General features: G+C 37.4%; 1 protein-coding gene across 4 annotated transcripts in view; it reads right to left on the reverse strand.

Moving 5' to 3' along the window:
• DENND4C (DENN domain containing 4C) overlaps nt 1-18,699 on the reverse strand; it is a 137,280-nt gene that overhangs the window by 37,350 nt on the left and 81,231 nt on the right. For 2 of the 4 annotated variants that reach the window (XM_032392470.1, XM_032392469.1), the window contains 6 exons: nt 17,161-17,293; nt 14,083-14,289; nt 8,060-8,188; nt 7,725-7,869; nt 1,713-1,829; nt 569-712 (listed from right to left, as the gene is read on the reverse strand). In XM_032392470.1, the coding sequence (XP_032248361.1) occupies nt 569-712; nt 1,713-1,829; nt 7,725-7,869; nt 8,060-8,188; nt 14,083-14,289; nt 17,161-17,293 (875 nt within the window). Of the gene's footprint in view, nt 1-568; nt 713-1,712; nt 1,830-7,303; nt 7,451-7,724; nt 7,870-8,059; nt 8,189-14,082; nt 14,290-17,160; nt 17,294-18,699 lie in introns of all 4 variants that reach the window. The other 2 variants (XM_032392472.1, XM_032392471.1) reach the window with 2 other exon arrangements.

Consider the following 18,699-nt stretch of genomic DNA (forward strand, 5'->3'; position numbering starts at 1 on the left):
CGATGTGGGGCTCCATCCCAGGACCCTGAGATCATGACCTGAGCCAAAGGCAGACACTTAACCCACTGAGCCACCTAGGCGCCCTTAAATAACTTCTTAACCCACGTATAGGATTCAAACTTCTGGCTCTTTAGCCTGTTCATCACAGTTAAGTCATCAATTTAATGTCATTAAAAACTATTTTAACTTGGGGGCGCCTGGGTGGCTCGTTAAGCATCTGCCTTTGGCTCAGGTCATGATCCCAGCATCCTGGGATCGAGTCCCACATCGGGCTCCCTGCTAGGCAGAAAGCCTGCTTTTCCCTCTCCTGCTCCCCCTGCTTGTGTTCCTGCTCTCGCTGTCTCTCTCTCTGTCAAATAAATAAATAAACTCTTTAAAAAAAAAACCAAAAAACTATTTTAACTTGGGCGCCTGGGTGGCTCAGTCATCAAGTGGGAAGCCTGCTTCTCCCTCTCCCACTCCCCCTGCTTGTGTTCCCTCTCTCTGTCGAAAAATAAATAAAATCTTTCAATAAATAAATACAAACAAACAATTTTAACCATTTAGCCATCAGTATGTGAAGACTCACCTGTGCTGCTCCTCCTGCCACCGAGGTCAAACACGCCAGATGAAACTTTCACAATACTGCTGCCCCATGCGGGGGGCTCAGTAGGACTCTGGGGCTCGGCACTAGGCTGTGGTTTTGCCACAACAGCAGAGACATCACACACCTCTGAGGAAAAAATATTTGGATGTTATTCCTACTTTTACTAAAATTGAACAGAAACCATATATTGATTTTTATACTTTTTAAAATATTTTTTCCCCAAGTGGGAGTGAACACATCACTATTTTACTACTAATTTATTGTGTCTCATTTACTTTATGCCATAAATGTTGCCAGTATTGACGGAAATAAATGCTTTATTTTAGCATCAATAATCCTGACTTGAGCATTCCTGAGAATAAATTAAAGGTTTTGGCCTCCAGTTATACTCCCATCACTTATAAAGTAGGAGAGAGGCTTGCTTCTGCTAACTCTGGAGCATAAATTAAGTGACATTATTAAAGAAAAGTGTACTTTTGTGTAAAAGGATAGGAAGAACATCTTATTACCATAAAGCCAGAATATTCCTCCACATTTCCATAAAATGATTACTATAAATCATATCTACCTCAATGAGTCCCATTAAAAAAAACAAACCCACAGGAAAACCAGAGACACTATATCTAATCTACCAATGAAAAATACATACTTAAATATATGAAGGACTTCTAGTGAAAGAGCATTTTAAAATAAAACAAGCACTGGAACACAAGTTTGATGACTCAAAGTTTAGTCCTGGTTCCATCACAAAATAGCTCTTTGCTTTTAGCAAATGAATACCTCAGTGGATTGCAGTGTCCTACAAAATTGAGGGCTGACCTCTTGCCTCTAAAGATCTCTTACCTTCTAAAATTCAGAAACTTCTCATTCTCTCTATATACCACACTACATAGTATCTTATAAGCCCAGACCTTACATTTCCTTCTAGAAATTATCATCAGAATTACCAAATCAGACTTAATCAGTACAGGGGTGCCTGGCTCATCCAGAAGAGCATTCGACTCTTGATCTTGGGGCCATGAGTTCGAGCCCCATGTTTGGCGTAGAGATTATTAAAAAATTATAAACTTAAAAAGAATTAATACAGTATTTTTCTAAGTAAAGCAAGTAAATACCAGTACTTAACCTTCTGTTTGCACTTTAGTTATCACTTCTCTTGCTGCTTGTTCTTCAGGCACATGAATGTCTGCATCATCCTTTATAAGTTCATCCTTAGATCCATAGCCTTGGTCAGACTGACCACCTGTTGAAAAAGAATGCAGGCTTACAGGTGAATGTTTTCATATATTCATAGTCTAGCTATAAATGTCAGAAGAAAATTCCATTGATTTATACAATTAAGCTTACAGAAAAGGAAGACAAGAAAGCTCACAAAGCACACGGAACATGGTAAACAAATGACAAGAAGCGAAGAACAGTAACAACGGGAACATCAAAGACTAAAAACTTTGGAGTACTGAACCTTAGTTTCCTCATCCGCAAATTATAATAGATTTGGACAAGATGTTCTGAAAAGTTTCTTTTGGAGTATATCTACAGAATGCTACCTTTTGTGAAAGAAAGGAGGAAATAAAACAAGCATATATCTGTTTACTTTTGCAAAAAGAAATGAAAAAATAAAACAATAAAACTGGTTAACTACAAGGGGTGGGGGGAAGTAGGATGGAAGGGATAAAGAGAGAGGAAATTTTTCTAAATATGGCTTATTGTATTGCTTTTATTTTTGGAAATACATCAATTTCTACACATTCAAAAAAATTAAATCAAAACTGGGAAGAGGGTCATGACTAAAACTGAATGCAAAAAGAAACAAATGGGACCAACTGCATTTCACATGAATAACCATATTGAAAGGATGGGGGAACAGGGAGAGGGGGAGAGGACTAATCCAAGAAACTTTTCAACACATTATAAGCCTGGGCGGGGGGGTGGGGGGGTCGTAATAGACAAATCCTGAACTCCTTAAAAAGCTTGTTTCTCCCAGAGTAACAGATGTAGCAATTCTGAAATTATTTTATATATACTGCAGGACTGAGCAAATGAGTAAACATAATGATGGATATTGGGAGCCAAGATACTTACTGTGGAAGAAGAGAGATTTTTAAAAAATGAAATGAAGGAAGACAAAGAAAAACCTGTAGGGTTGATTTGAAAATGGAAATATTTCTAGGGCACCTGGGTGGCTCAGTTGGTTAAGCGTCCGACTCTTGGTTTTGGCTCAGGTCATGATCTCAGGTCATGAGATCAAGCCCTGTGTTGAGCTCCACACCCATCAGGGAGTCTGCTTGAGATTCTCTCTCCCTCTGCCCCTCCCCACCCTCAAATAAATAAATAAAGCTTAAAAAAAATGGAGGTATTTCTAAAACACATACTTCTTTTTTTTCCCCCTCATATATACATATTTTCCAGCTCTGCTGAAAAATTCTAGAAGCAGTAATACCCTGTAGCGTAAGCATACCGAGAGCCCAGATCTTGGCTTCTAGAATCTACTGTCCATTGAAAGGAACCTGGGATCCTTGAAGAAATGGCTGATTTCAGATCTCAGGGAGGAAAGCTACAAGAATGAGACAGAACATTTTGTTGTACTAAAAGGAACTGTTCAAAAACAATAATCAGGGTATGTCTTAGTAAAATGATTAAACCAAAAAACATAGAATACCATCCTATAAATGTGGATGGAGGATAGAGTTGGCAAAATCACTTTTTTTTTTTTTTTAAGATTTATTTATTTGAGAGAGAGAGAGTGCGAGTACAGGGGGAGGGGCAGAGGGAGAGGGAGAATCTCAAGCAGACTCCATGCTGAGCACAGAGCCCAACACAGGACTTAATCTCACAACCCTGAGATCAGGACATGAGCAGAAATCAGAGTCAGACGCTTAACCAACTGAGCCACCCAGGCGCCCCAATATCACTACTTTATAGTAAAGACTGGTTAAGGCAAGAATCATCAATGGATGCTAAATTTAAAAGAGAAAGTGGGATGAGAAAGAGGGTATTACTGCATAGTCTCAGGGTCTCCTCACAGTAGGGGCGGTAATGATAACGAGGAGAAGCCAAATACTAAGACCAGGTGATCAAAATTAGTACCAGCAATGAGAGGCAGACAGACACTGTCGTGGGGGTGTGACAGTCACTTTTGTAGTAGAGCCATCGATGTACACTCAATCTAATCACAAGGAAACAAGCAAACATCAGACAAACTCAAACTAAGGAACATTCCACAAAATAACTGGAATGAATTCTTCAAAAAGGCTGCCGTCATGAAAGACAAAGAAAGGGTAAGGAACTGTGCCAGGTTAAAGGAGACCAAAGGAGAGGGCGCTGGAGTCCCACAAAGGACATTACAGCAACTGACAAAACTGGAGTGTAGACTACAGATTAAAGTAGTATATCCATATTTTCCTGAATTTGGTTAACTATACTATGGTTTTATCAGAGAAAAATACCACTGAAGTATTAAAAGGTAAAAGGGCAAGATGTATGCAACCTGCTGTCACACGATTCAGAAAAATAACGTGTATATGTGTGTACAGAAACAAAACGATAAAGCAAATGTGGCAAACTAAAAGAGTGAATCTAGATAGACATTATTCAAGTGTTCTCTGTACTATACTTGCACCATTTTCGTAAGTTTGAAATAATTTCAAAATAAAGTTTTAAACAAGTCTATTTGACTTTCGAGTTCTATCATTTAAAACGGAAACAAAGACTGAGGACTAAACGAGGCCTACCTGAAACTAAGTTCCTAGAGAATCCTTACAGAGGATGTCTATGAAACATGAAACAGGAACACACGGTTGACCCTCGAACACTGCTCCTCCCACCCCGCACAATCGAAAATCCAGGCATAACTCTTCACTCCCCAAAACCTGACTGGCAGCCTTACCAATAACAAACAGTCGATTAACACATACCTTGTATTCTATATATTATATACTGTATTCTTGGGGCGCCTGGGTGGCTCAGTTGGTTAAACGACTGCCTTCGGCTCAGGTCATGATCCTGGAGTCCCGGGATCGAGCCCCACATCGGGCTCCCTGCTCAGCAGGGGGTCTGCTTCTCCCCCGACCCTCCCCCCCCTCATGTTCTCTCTCTCATTCTCTCTCTCTCAAATAAATAAATAAAATCTTTAAAAAAAAAAAATACTGTATTCTTACAGTAAAGGAAGCTAGAGAAAAGAAAATGTTATTAAAAAATCATCAAGTGGGGTGCCTGGGTGGCTCAGTCGTTAAGTGTCTGCCTTCGGCTCAGGTCATGATCCCAGGGTCCTGGGATCGAGCCCCACATCGGGCTCCCTGCTCCTCAGGAAGCCTGCTTCTCCCTCTCCCACTCCCCCTGCTTGTGTTCCCTCTCTCGCTGTGTCTCTCTCTGTCAAATAAATAAAATCTTAAAAAAAAAAAAGTCATCAAGTATTGTAGTAGTGTTGTATGGTGACAGATGGTCGCTACACTGTGGTGAGCACAGCATAAGGCATAGAGAAGTTGAATCACTATGCTATAGACCTGAAACTAATGTAACATCACGTATAAACCATACTCAAATTTAAATTTTTTTTTAAAACGGGGGAAAACGAAAATCATAAGGAAGAGGAAATACATTTACATACTGTATTTATTGAAAAAACATGGCGTGGAAGTGGACCTGGGCCATTCAAACCCATGTTGTTCAAGAGTTAACTGTAGTGCCTTCTCCCTTCTGCTGCGTGTTATACTGCCACTCAAACTCTGGGTTTGCAATATAAGAAAAAAACTAAACTTCTTTATATACCCCTCGTTAGAATGATTAATTTGCCAGTTTTTAATTGCCCCCTCAGAAAGTCTGGTAAGGCATGATGCTGCCATGAAATGGACACAAAGTCTGGGGACTAAGCCAACTGATTAAACCAAGGTATGCCCCCCAACAAGCTAAGTGACCCCATATCAGGTACCAAGTGGAAAGATTCTACAAGAGAATCCTTAAAGAAACAGCAACCTAAGCACCTGGGTTAGAAGTCTCCAAAAGTATCAAATGACGTCACCAGAAACTCTACAAGACCCATAATCACTGTAAATTCAGCACTGGGGCTTCAGCCATTTGAAATGTAACTTTAAAGATATGTATGGAAAAGGGATCTGAAGTTCCTTCCCCAACTACTGGAATCTTTATGCCAATTACCCAGAATTACTAGGAGACTGTTTTTTTCATTAAAGGAGATAAGCTTAGAAGAGTAAGGACAGGATTTATCTATTACTATTTTAAAAATTATAATTATTCTGGTGAAATGGTTTCATATCACAAAATTTTTCTCTTTTTTTCATAAATGAAATCCATTTCTTCTTACAAGTTTTAGGAACAAATACAGGAAGAAATAAAATAAGGCAACTTTAAAATCAAAGTCATATAAAAATTCCTACTGCTGAAAGAAAGTTAACTTACAAACAGGATTGTAACTTATAGCTCTATGTTAACTTTCAATGATTTATACATGGTTCTGTAATTATGGGGTAATTTTTAGCACAAGAACTTAGCAGATCAGTTTTAGCAAGCAAAACCATCTCAACAGCTGGAACACTGAAATCTTTAATCCCCATAAAACTACTGGATACAATGATGCTACAAACAAACCCCAATGGAAGAATTATAGCAAGGCACAGTGTATTTTCAAATAAGATAACAAATATGCTTTGCAAAATGATAGTGAAATGTTAGCTGGATATTTTCAGTGGTACATATATGATTACACTTATCTGAAGAAGAAAAAGTCAAGAAAACTGAAACTGTTTTCCACCTGTAACAATACTTCAAACACAACAAAAGGTCTCTCCCCCACCCTTGCATGTCAGCAAAATTTAACCTAATAAATGGGAAATTACCTGAAGTGGTTAACATTCAAGGGTAGAATTAATGCACACGTGTATCCATAGCTTCACGTCATACAAGTCTGTCTGCACCCCACACCATGACAGCCAAGGACAAATGCAGCACCAAGAAACAGCACAGAGCAAAAAGCAGAGCAACAAAGAGCAGAAAAAAGGAAACTTCAGTCATTGAGACAAGTTCATCAGATGAAACACAGGAATTAGACTTAGGATTCTTTTTAAAGAAAAGCTTGAGATATTAACAATAACAACAACAAAAAAAGAAAAACAACACAAAAAGAAGGATGTGCAACACACATATATTTGCTCAATGTGCTACTCGAATTACGCGTATTTCTAACTTCAGAGGACAGAGGGTAAGCCCGTAGCTTTGTATGTAAAAGTCACTTCCGAAGTTCCTCAGATTTTAAAAAAGTGTCACTTAAAATAATGACTATGCAAAGAGAATACTCTTTCTCATGGTATGTGACTTATTTTCTTCCTGCTTTAATATTCATAATCTCAATTTTTTTTACTATTTTCCACTTAATGAAAAAAAGATCTGCAAGTTGTATCACTACATTCAAGTTCCTCAGTTTATCATTCCTACAGTTATTTCATATACTTTCACAAATTAATGATGAACCAAATACAAAGGAGCACCATGCTAGAGCCTTTTGCACAGCACTCCAGAGTTAATTTTATATATTTTAGGAAATAAAAAGAAGGGATCTGCAACCGGAGGTGTAATTTCTTCCCTTATTTATATAAAGTACTCATTGTACAAACTCTTAAGAAAAAGGAAGGTAAAAGCTTTTTAAAAAGGGAAAGACTTAACAAGAGAGTAAGTGAAGGGTTAGTAAAATCCAGATTTTAGTACCTGGTCTAAAGTGATTATCAGTGGAATCAAGCCTGACTGAATCTCTGACGAAGACTGTGTGCCCCCCATTGTTAGCATCATTAGAACTACCCACGCTACCGTGGCTCACCACATCCCCATCACTGCCACCCGTGGCATTCTGAGGAGCTAAAGGTAAGGACAACAGCAGGTCAGTAACTCATGCACTAATCATCTCTGAAACTAAACACGAATGCCTCACAATTCATTTATAGTTGCAGAACATTTCTAAGTCTGTGGGGGGAAAATAATCTGGGACTAACGTAATCTCTATCTTTAGTTGTATATGAAAATATCAACCAGAATTTCATTTATGTTTTCTACTTCATACAATTAAACACTCGCATGCCTATATAAAGCTTATGGTTCAGCAAGAGGGTATCTTTCCAACCACATGTATTACCTGATATTGAGGAGACCTGTGACTTTTGCACGGTCTTTTTAAGCGGCTGCCTAAACTGTGCCAAGCCACGTACCACATTCCGTACCTTCGTCCATAAGAAGATACCACTGCGGGTACTGCTAGGCCATGGGCTCTCCAAAACTACCTACCGGTAAAATAATGGTTAAAAATAATGATTACAAGCAATACTTGATTTTTTAAAGAAATACATACATACACAATACATACATAACTACAGCTCAAAACTCTAAAAGAAGTTTCATGAATAATAAAAGGTACAAAAATATGTCCATCTTAATAAGCAACATAGGTTGTCCAATGTCAATCCCACTTACCTTATTATAATAACCATAAGTAATAGCATTTGGCTTTATCTTAGCAGTTTTCATTTCAAATAAGACTCTCACTGCCAAAACAGGATGACCCCAAAGTCCACAGAGCTGCATGACTACTCGATAGCACACCTAACAAAAAATAACATCAAAGCAGTAGTTAATTAGTCTATGACCTGTAGACGTTTTTTAATTATTCAGTTCTTCTACTCAAAGTCATTAAGCACTATTTTATCCTTTATTCTGAGTCTTGGTACATTATTTTAAAAACCTATTCATTAATGAAAATACCAGCCTTAACTATATCACGTAAGACCTATGTGCATGTGTGCCATTTGTTTCAGCAACTAAGTTTACACAAAGAGAATGACTATTATTCCCCGTAATTTGAGAAGGAATTCATTTTTTAAATCTAATATGATTAAAATAACTTTCTCCCAAATCATGTTCTATATTCTGTGCCAAAGGAATTAAAGACATCTCCAGGATGCCTATGTAACAAAGATCTTGTAAACCCATGTCTTAGAAAAGTATGAGAAGAAACTTTAGGGGCGCCTGAGTGGCTCATTCGGCTAAGCGTCTTCTTCGGCTTACGGAGTCCTGGGATCGAGCCCCAAGTCAGGCTCCCTGCTCAGTGGGGAGCCTGCTTCTCTCTCTCCCTCTGCCCCTCCCCCTGCTTGTGCTCGCTCTCTCTCTCAAATAAATAAAAAATCTTAGAAAAAAAAAAAAAAAGAGGGGAGAAAAGATGGCAGAGGAGTAGGGGACCCTATTCCAACCGGTCCCCGGAATTGCTGGCTATCTACCAGACCACTCTGAACACCCACGAAATCAGCCTGAGATGTAAGAAGATAGATCTGGATCTCTACAAACAGAGTATCGCGGGCGGTTGGTTTCGAGGTACGAAGCGGGGAGCCCTGATTCCGCAGGCAGATATCAGAGGATAAACCACATTGAGATACCACCTTACACCCAGTTAGAATGGCAAAAATGGAGAGGGCAAGAAACAAATGTTGGAGAGGTTATGGGGAAAGGGGTTCCTCTTACACTGTTGGTGGGAATGCAAGTTGGTACAGCCACTTTGGAAAACAGTGTGGAGGTGCCTCAAAAAATTAAACACAGAGCTATCCTATGACCCAGCAATTGCACTCCTGGGTATTTACCCCAAAGACACAGATGTAGTGAAAAGAAAGGCCATATGTACCCCAATGTTCATAGCAGCAATGTCCACAAGAGCCAAACTGTGGAAAGAGCCGAGATGCTCTTCAACAGATGAATGGATAAAGAAGTTGTGGTCCATATATACAATGGAATATTACTTGGCCATCAGAAAGGATGAATACCCAACTTTTACATCAACATGGATGGGACTGGAGGAGATTATGCTAAGCGAAATAAGTGAAGCAGAGAAAGTCAATTATCATATGGTTTCACTTATTTGTGGAACATAAGGAATAGCATGGAGGACATCAGGAAAAGGAAGGGAAAAAATGAAGGGGGGGATATCAGAGGAAGAGACGAACCATGAGAGACTATGGACTCTGAGAAACAAACTGAGGGTTTTAGAGGGAAGGGTGTGGGGGGATGGGTTAGCCCGGTGATGGGTATTAAGGAGGGCACGTACTGCATGGAGCACTGGGTGTTATAAGAAAGCAATGAATCGTGGATCACCACATCAAAAACTAATGATGTATTGTATGGTGATTAACATAACATAGTAAAATAAAATTTAAAAAAATAAATAAAAATTTAAAAAATAGTTATGGGGAAAAAAAGAAACTTTAAAATATTATTATTAGCAAAGGCTTTTCTGAGAATATGTGTTTACTGAGGAGGGCTAGATTTGATCACAAGAGGACAAGTGAAGTTAGAAGATGGAGTTAGAATCTCACACATTAGAAGACTATAGTAGAAATCATGGAGAATAAATGGGTATCTCACGGGCTCCCAGCAAAGAGGTGAGCCAGCTAGCAGGAGCAGTGATGGTACGGCCACAGACTCGCTTACAGCTTAGTCTGAATAAGGAAATACACAGACAGAAGATACTCTTCTTGGGTCTTGTAAAATGTGCTCTGTTTATGACAGAGTTGGTTAACAAAAAGGTATTTTTTTTTTTAAGATTTTATTTATTTATTTGAGAGAGAGAATGAGATAGAGAGAGAGAGCATGAGAAGGGGGAGGATCAGAGGGAGAAGCAGACTCCCCGCTGAGCAGAGAGCCCGATGTGGGACTCGATCCCGGGACCCTGGGACCATGACCTGAGCTGAAGGCAGTGGCTTAACCAACTGAGCCACCCAGGCGCCCAACAAAAAGGTATTGTAAAGCCAAGTTGCTCTCAACTAAAGGGGAAAGTAAAAAGATTTCAGAAAGGATATTTTAGTCAAGAGAACAGAAGAAATGAAATAGAAAAAGAGACATGAAAAGGCCGAGGGTCATAAGATGAATACTTGGAAGCCAGAAATGGAGAATGTAATTTAGAAACAGGAGGTCAGAAACTGAGAGCAACTCTGTAAGTGACTACATGAATCAGGGACAACTGAGGGAACCAGCTAAGATGTGTGAAGGGATGAAAGAGAATGTGGCACACGAGGGTTCTTCAAATATCTGAAGAGTTGTCACATCAAAGAGGGAGTAAACAGTCTGTACAATTCCAAAAAAGCTCTAGAGAGGTAGGAACTGAGCTCAAGCAGAAACACACTTCCTAGAACATCAGACTCCATTCAAGCATGGGGAAGATCTCATATGCTACAGACTTGCTACAGAGGATCTCAGCTTTAGGCTCAAGTTGTACTCAAGTATCTTCAAATCCTATCAACCCTTAAGATTCTGTGGGCCATAAAGAAGTAACTCACTTTCTATGTCAAATTGGGATTAATCTGAATTTTCTAAAAGCATTCTAGGCAAAGAATTTATTCTGAAGTCTGCAAAGTGCTCCCCAACCTCCCAGTTTTACCTGTATAAGGGCCAGTCGCCAAACTAAAGAAATAGTAATAATGCCAAAGATGTAATTTTTCAATTGCAGTATTTTGTTGCCTGCAACATATCTTTTGGATATCTGTGGTAGATAAAGGATGTCCACTCACGCTTTGCTACTCCTTCCACTGGGTCTATGTCCCTCCCCCTGAACTGAGAGAGAAGGGCGTCTGAGACTGCATTACCAATAGAATTTGACTAAAGAGACACTGTACTAGTTTCCTGGCTTAAGCCTTAAGAAACTGCCAGTTTCCACTTCCTCTCCCTTGAAACAAAGCCCTAAGCTATCATGGACAAAGCCCAAGTACCACAGAGAGAGGTCCTGAGCCTACATGGAGGAAGAGGGGCCCACCTGAGCCCAGCATTACGCTCCCCCTTGCCAAGGTACCTGGTTGGCATTGGAGTTAAGCTATCTTGGGCCCACCAGACCAGATCAGCTAGCAACGATTATGACCAACTGATTCCAGTTAATGCAATGTGGAGCTGAAAAATCACCCAGAATCCTTCCTGGGTTCTCAGCAAATAAAGGCCAGATTTAATAAAATCGTTGTCTTAAGCCACTAAGTTCTGGGGTGGTTTGTTACTCAGCAATGTACAACAATATCACATGAACAGACTGATAAAAAAATGTAGGAATAAGTTTGACACAAATATTTCATTTTCATTAAAAATTCAGTTAAGCAGTATTAAAAACAAAATGCATTATGCATTTTAACTTTAGTCTATGTGGCATATGCTATTTCTGGGTCTTTGAAGAGTTTTATCTTAAAATCTAGGTTATTACACCTTTTACATAACATGCAGAACAAAGAGCTGTCAAATTAGAACATTAAGCATATGAATGAGACAGTAGGTTCTAATGAAACAGACCTAAAAATCAAGACCACTTACTTATTAGGCAGTCTTACGTGTGTGTCATTTCATCTAAGTTTCAAATTATTTTCTTTGTAAAATGTAGCTAATATATAAACTGCCTCACAGACTTGCTGGAAATACCAAAGGAAAGAATGTACATGAAAATACTGTGAAAACTTTAATATGCTACTCTCTATATAATCAATAAACAGATAAAATGCACAAAATACACTTAGAAAATAATGCATTCTTAAGTTTTAAAATAAACATTTCTATCTTCCAGTTGTGGAGATGTAATGACTTCAGGAGACTAAAAATCTGTCAAAATAACTTGTTAGAAGTAGGAATACAACAAATTAAGCTCCAAATTTAAGCTTTCTATCACAGTGTTTGTTGGGGAAATAGTCTAAAAAATTTTTTTAGCTTACTAGTCATAACTGCTGTATGTTAGAAATGAGAGAATGTAATTCCCTGTACCAAAGACTACCCCTGAACTTTAATACCTAGAGAGGAAAATACTTTTCAGGATTTATGATATGTACTATGAACTTATAACTTATCAAACAAACTTAATCAAGTACTGTGCTTTGAATTTAGAGTACGGTAACATAATTCATACAGCATACTTTCCAACACTTTAAAAATACCTTCACAGAGCATACTTTAAAACACTTTAAAAGTATTTTATCCCTTTCACAAGTTAAAACACATCTTAAAACACATCTCAGATAGAAAACTGTATTAGAACTAATTTTTTAAAACACTAAAATTTAAAGTTTTAAAACACTAAGGTACAAAACACTGATTCTGATCAAGTACTTTTAATTTCCAAATAGTTTTATAAACATTGGATGAGAGAAAAAATGTAATCAAATATGAGAATGGATATTTATTTTAGTACTTGTTTTATAATTTTATTTTTATTTTTAAAGCTTTTATAACATACAGTTAATACTTAGAGAAAATCAGTTTTAGTATACCCACAAGCATTATCAAATCTTCATATTATACATGCTATATTCATTTAAGATCTTTTTTTAAGAAAAAAATATATAATTACTGCTGAAGCCTATAATGCGCCCCTCTTCAAACCCATTTCTCTTCTATCCCTGTGTTCTTTCCCCTCAGATACCCATTACTCAGTTTTTATTTCAATTTCATTTTAAATTCTAATCTGATTCTAAAGATCATTTATAGTTATTTTAACACCAAAAGTTATTTTTAAGAGGGAAAACTAGCCAAGAAAAAGGCTAAATAAGTGATTCAGTTTCCTCAACCATTAACTGGATAGTATCACTACAGATCTCTTAGGATGGCTCTAAAGCTTAAGGGAGAGTGACTGTAACACCTTAGCATAGCCAGGTACTATTCTAGCACACTGTACATTAACTGATTTAGCCCTCAAGTTAACCTTATAAAGATGGTACCCACTATAATTATCTACGTCAGTGGGGCAATGTGTGTAGACATTTCTGAATGCCATGTAGAAGGGGGACTGCTGCTGGCATCTAGTGTACAGAAGCCAGAGATGCTGCTAAACATACTACAAGGTACAGGACAGGCCCACAATAAATAATTATGTGGGCCAAAATGCCAATAGTGCCAAGGTTGAGAAGTCTGGATCTACATTTTCAGATACATAATCTGAGACACAGGCAGGTTATATAACTCACCCTAGAACAAAGGGCCTAAGTGGAGAGCCACTTACTAATAGCCTATTCCCCATTTGCTTCATAATAAAGTTATACTAAGAATAAAATGAAGTAGGGGCACCGGGATGGTTCAGTTGGTTAAGCATCCAACTCCTGATTTCAGCTCAGGTCACAATCTTACAGTTGTGAGATGGAGCTGGGTGTGGAGCCTGCTTAAGATTCTCTCTCTCCCTCTCCCTCTGCCCCTCCCCACTCTCTCCCTCTCTTAAAAAATAAATAAAAAGAATAAAATGAAGTCAATATTATTTTCTATTTATCAAGTGCAAACTATCTGACCTAAGGCAGTCTCTGCTTCATTCCAAAGCAGTAATTTTTAAATAAATATATTTAAAAACAAACCGTAAGTATTAGCTCCATGGAATAGAGTAATATTTAACCTTTCCTGCTTAATGAAAATACTTGAGAACACTTTAAAGCAACTGAGACCTAAATTCACTTAAAAATACAAAAATAAAATTTATCCTAGTAATGATAATTTGTTATACTTGCCTCATCTAGTGGATCCACATCTGTTTTCCTCATCTTAATGAGTACATCATATGCCTGCTGAAGTGCTCTGACCTTAGGGTGAGAAACTCTAACATAGGCTGGGAGACAAATAAACCATAAGCTGTAACAATGACTGAACAGACACTTGGCCCATTGTGGTGGATTTGTGTAACATCTCTTCGCCAACTTATGAGCTGTTTTTATCTCCTAGAAAGAGAATAAATAAAACATTATGGTATTTGGGACACTTGGCTAGCTCAGTTGGTAGAGCATGCAACTCTTGATCTCTGGTTCGAGAGTTCAAGCCCCACACTGGGAGTAGAGATTACTTACAAAAAGAAAATTAAGGAAAAAAACATGGTATTTATTAAAATCCATTAGGGTGGGGATAAAAGTGAGAAGGAAAAGAGAGGAATGTAATGTAAAATTTGACTCTAAATTAAACATTTCACAGTTTTACTTTCATGACTGGCTTCCTACTTAGTGCCATGTGATGCCCTCAACATTCACCTACAGAAGCACTTTATCTTGCTCTGTAACTTTACTGGCAAGCACATGTTTCCTAATAGACTAGAAATCCCTTAGAAGTGGTGATCAGGGGCGCCTGGGTGGCTCAGTCGTTAAGCATCTGCCTTCGGCTCAGGTCATGATCCCGGGGTCCTGGGATCGAGCCCCGCATCAGGCTCCCTGCTCGGCAGGAGGCCTGCTTCTCCCTCTCCCACTCCCCCTGCTTGTGTTCCCTATCTCTCTGTCTCTCTCTCTGTCAAATAAATAAATAAAATCTTAAAAAAAAAAAAAAAACAAAAAAAAACTTCCTTTAAAAAAAAGAAGTGGGGATCATTCGTATTTATATAATATGATGGCTAATTAGTTACCCTTCACATAGAAGGCACTCATATGCTTGATGAATAAAAGGGTTTCAACCATTTAGAGCTTGTCAGTCCTTCAATGGCATTCTTGAAAAGTGATCGTCTTTCCACCTTTCTCCCTGCTGAAAATGTTTAAGATACCATACGTATTTCCTGCCAGGATGTCCACTCTACCCTCCCTCACCATAGTCTTTAATTCTTTCACTGACTGACTCCTTAAAAAGACATATACCACTGTAGGCAACATAGTCTGATAAAGATCACAGACTTTCTTACCCAACAGACCGACAGTCACGTTTTCTACTTCCAATTTTCATTCTGATTTAGGTGGAAAAGAGTACATATCAAAACCACCTGCTGAGCTTTAATCAAACTATATATATACTCCCATGGGGTACCTGGGTGGTTCAATTGGTTGAGAACCCGGCTCAGGTCATGATGTCATCTGGGTTGTGAAATCAAGCCCCATGTCGGGCTCCGTGCTCAGCACAGGACCTGCTTGAGATTCTCCCTCTCCCTCTGCCCCTCCCCTGCTTGTGCGCACGTGCGTGCTCTCTCAGATAAATAACTCTTAAAAAAAAAAGAAAAAAAAACTATATACTCCCAGAAACCACAGAACCTTCCAGATATGTCAGACTACCATTGTGTACCTTGCACTAAAGATCCCTCTGCTGGGATGTGTTTTAAATAAAAATGTCCTGGCCCATTATGTTTTCTTATGAGCTCTATTTCCATTAGACTCAGAAGATATATTTGAAAATACAGTCCCTTGTTTTTCTAAGCTAGCCTGGGGGACAAAAATTCTGGTGTATGTAAGATGTAAAGATTTAGTAACCAAATTCTCCCATTATAAAAACTGGCTTTTATTAAGCTGGTAACAGCAAATACATATATGCTAATTTCCCTTCAGACACTGAGAGAAACGTGTACTATACGAAATTAAGGAACACTTCAGGTTACCTCTAGGTTTTGGGGGACTGTACACGAACTGTTAACACCTGAACTAAAAACTTCATTCTGAAATTTTCCATGTTTTATAGACCACAAATACATTAACAATATATGTACAAAAGGATGTTTCATTTTAACTCACACCTAACCATAGACCAACTCTTTATACCTAAATCAGACATACTATTAAAGCAAGATGTCTAACTTGTCCTAAATTAACTCCCTTTAAATGTAATATTTGGCATAAAGTATATTTACATTAACTGTGAGAGAAATGAAAATCGAAATCACAAAGAGATACCACTTCACACACACAAGGATGACTATCATCAAAAAGACAGATCATCACAAGAATTGACAGGGACATGGTACAACTGAACCTTCATGCACTGCTGGCAGGAATTTAAGATGGTATACCTATTTTGGAAACCAGTCTTGACAGTTCCTCCAAAGGTTAAACACAGAGATACCATATGACACAGCAATTCTACTTCTAGGCATTTACCCAACAGAAATGAAAACACACATCCACACAAACACTTGCACACAAATGTTCACAGCAGCACTATGCATAATAGCCAAAAGGTAGGAACCACTCACATGTACATGAATGAATGAATAAAATGTGGTATATATTCATACAATGGAATATTACTCAGCAATAAAAATAAATGAAGTATCGGCACATGCTGCAACATGGATGAACTTAAAAACATTATGCTGTGTGAAAGGAGCCAGTCACAAAAAGCCACTTATTGTATAATTCCATTTATGGAGTATTTATTATGAAACTCCTAGAACAGGCGAAACCACAGAGACAGAAAATAGATTAGTGGTTGCCTAGGGCTGTGGGGGATGGATGGGAGGGTTAACAAGTAAGAGGTGCAGGCTTTCTTTTTGGGGTAATGAAAATGTTCTAAAATTGACTGTGGTGGTGGTTGCACAACCCTGTGAATATACTAAAAGCACTGAGTATACTTTAAATGGGTGAATTGTATGGTATAGGAATTGTATCTCAATAAAGTTGTTTTTAAAAAAGTGTATTTGGTTCCCCAGGATTCTCTTACAACATAAACACAAGCATTCAAAAACTTCAGCCTCAATATCATAATAGAGTTGTAAGACATCTAGTTTACTTAATAACCATAGAGCATCTTCAAATGGTTGCCATGAGTGATAATACTAAACTATGAGCTGCATATCACATATACATATTTTACATTTTAAATTAACATGTATTAGATAAAGAATATCTGACCTGTTTAGTTCTCTTAGCCATGAGGGCTGGACTGTTTGCAATGCTATTCCCAGTAGGGTGTCTACTAAAACAAAGTTTCAACTCCTGTGGTCTGTCAAAAAGCTTAAGGTCCAGTCTTGGAAAGTATTTGTAACTAAAATAAAAAGCAAAAATAGAACTGCTGATTTAAAATTCATTAACTCTTCATATTATTCCAGAATTTAGGTGAATATTTCTAAGTCTTAAATAGTACCCAATATTATTCCCCAAAATCCGGATATAGAAAAATAATGTTTTTCAAAACTGTAAGATGATGTAGTTACAAGATACACAGACTACCTACATGGAAACTTTGGCTTCCTCCCCACCCTCTAAGTTATTTTCACCCAATCCCTGGAAAACAGAAAATCCTGGTATCTTACTTAATAGAGGAATTAGTAACTTTCAACAGAAACCATGTGTTCAATAATAATTTATATTAAAAAGTAACATTTAGTATACTTTGTAATTTTGTTTTTCTTCATAAAAGTACCTTGCAGTGGTATTTAAGAGGAAAAAAAATAAATCCGTAAGATTTTTATTTTAGGGATATATCATAATTTCACCAGTCTTTATTGTTGGACATTTTTAGGTTATTTCTGAATTTTTGCAATTAAAGATCTGTGTATTTGTATCTTCGTGAAACTTTTGCTTCATGTCTTAGGATAACGCCCAATAATAGAGTTTGCTATGGTCAATGTTTATCAAGAGAATGAAAATTATTATAGTCACTATCAAATTATTTCAAGAAAGGTTATACTTATATACACTCTATATAGTAGCATAACCTATTTTCAATCCAAAAGATTAAAAATGCTTCGACTCACCAATTTGGTTTGCATTTCTTTGAATACTAGAAAAATTTAATATATTTTCATATTATTAATTATTGGGATTTCTTCTTGGAAACTGCCTACTTACTGCCTTTGGCCAATTTTCTTCTGGGAGATATTGCCTTTCCCTATTTGATTTACCTTACACATGGATTCCAGTGTATAGAGATTAAACCAAAGTAAAAAAAACAAACTATAAAATGTGATCAAAATAGCACTTAATTAAGCCACTAAATTTCGGTATATACTCTTCATTCTTATGCAATCTAGGTGAGATAATATATTAATTCCATATTTTTGGAAGATAATTATTTTATACCCCCTTTGCCTCAGATATTCTTTTAGGAATGCAGCCTAAAAAAAAAAAAAAACTATATGTATATACACAGGATATAGATAGCAAAGAACTGAAAAAAAAAAAATCCACAAGAGACTAGTTAAACAAATCACAATAAATGCATGCAATATATTCATTCAAAATGATATGGCACAACAATATTTGTTAGCATGGAAAAATGTCCAGACCACTAAAGGCAGACACAGGTTACAAAGAGTATGTACAATATGAACTCATATTTGTTTTAATATAGTAAATGCAAATTTATGCACAAAAACAGGAAAGATAAACATACAGTTGTTAACAGACATTAAATATTGGTGCTTAGATGATGTGCTACTTTTCTTTTTT

This window comes from Phoca vitulina, unplaced genomic scaffold (assembly GCF_004348235.1).
Source record: "Phoca vitulina isolate PV1807 unplaced genomic scaffold, GSC_HSeal_1.0 scaffold67, whole genome shotgun sequence".
Lineage (NCBI taxonomy): Eukaryota > Metazoa > Chordata > Mammalia > Carnivora > Phocidae > Phoca > Phoca vitulina.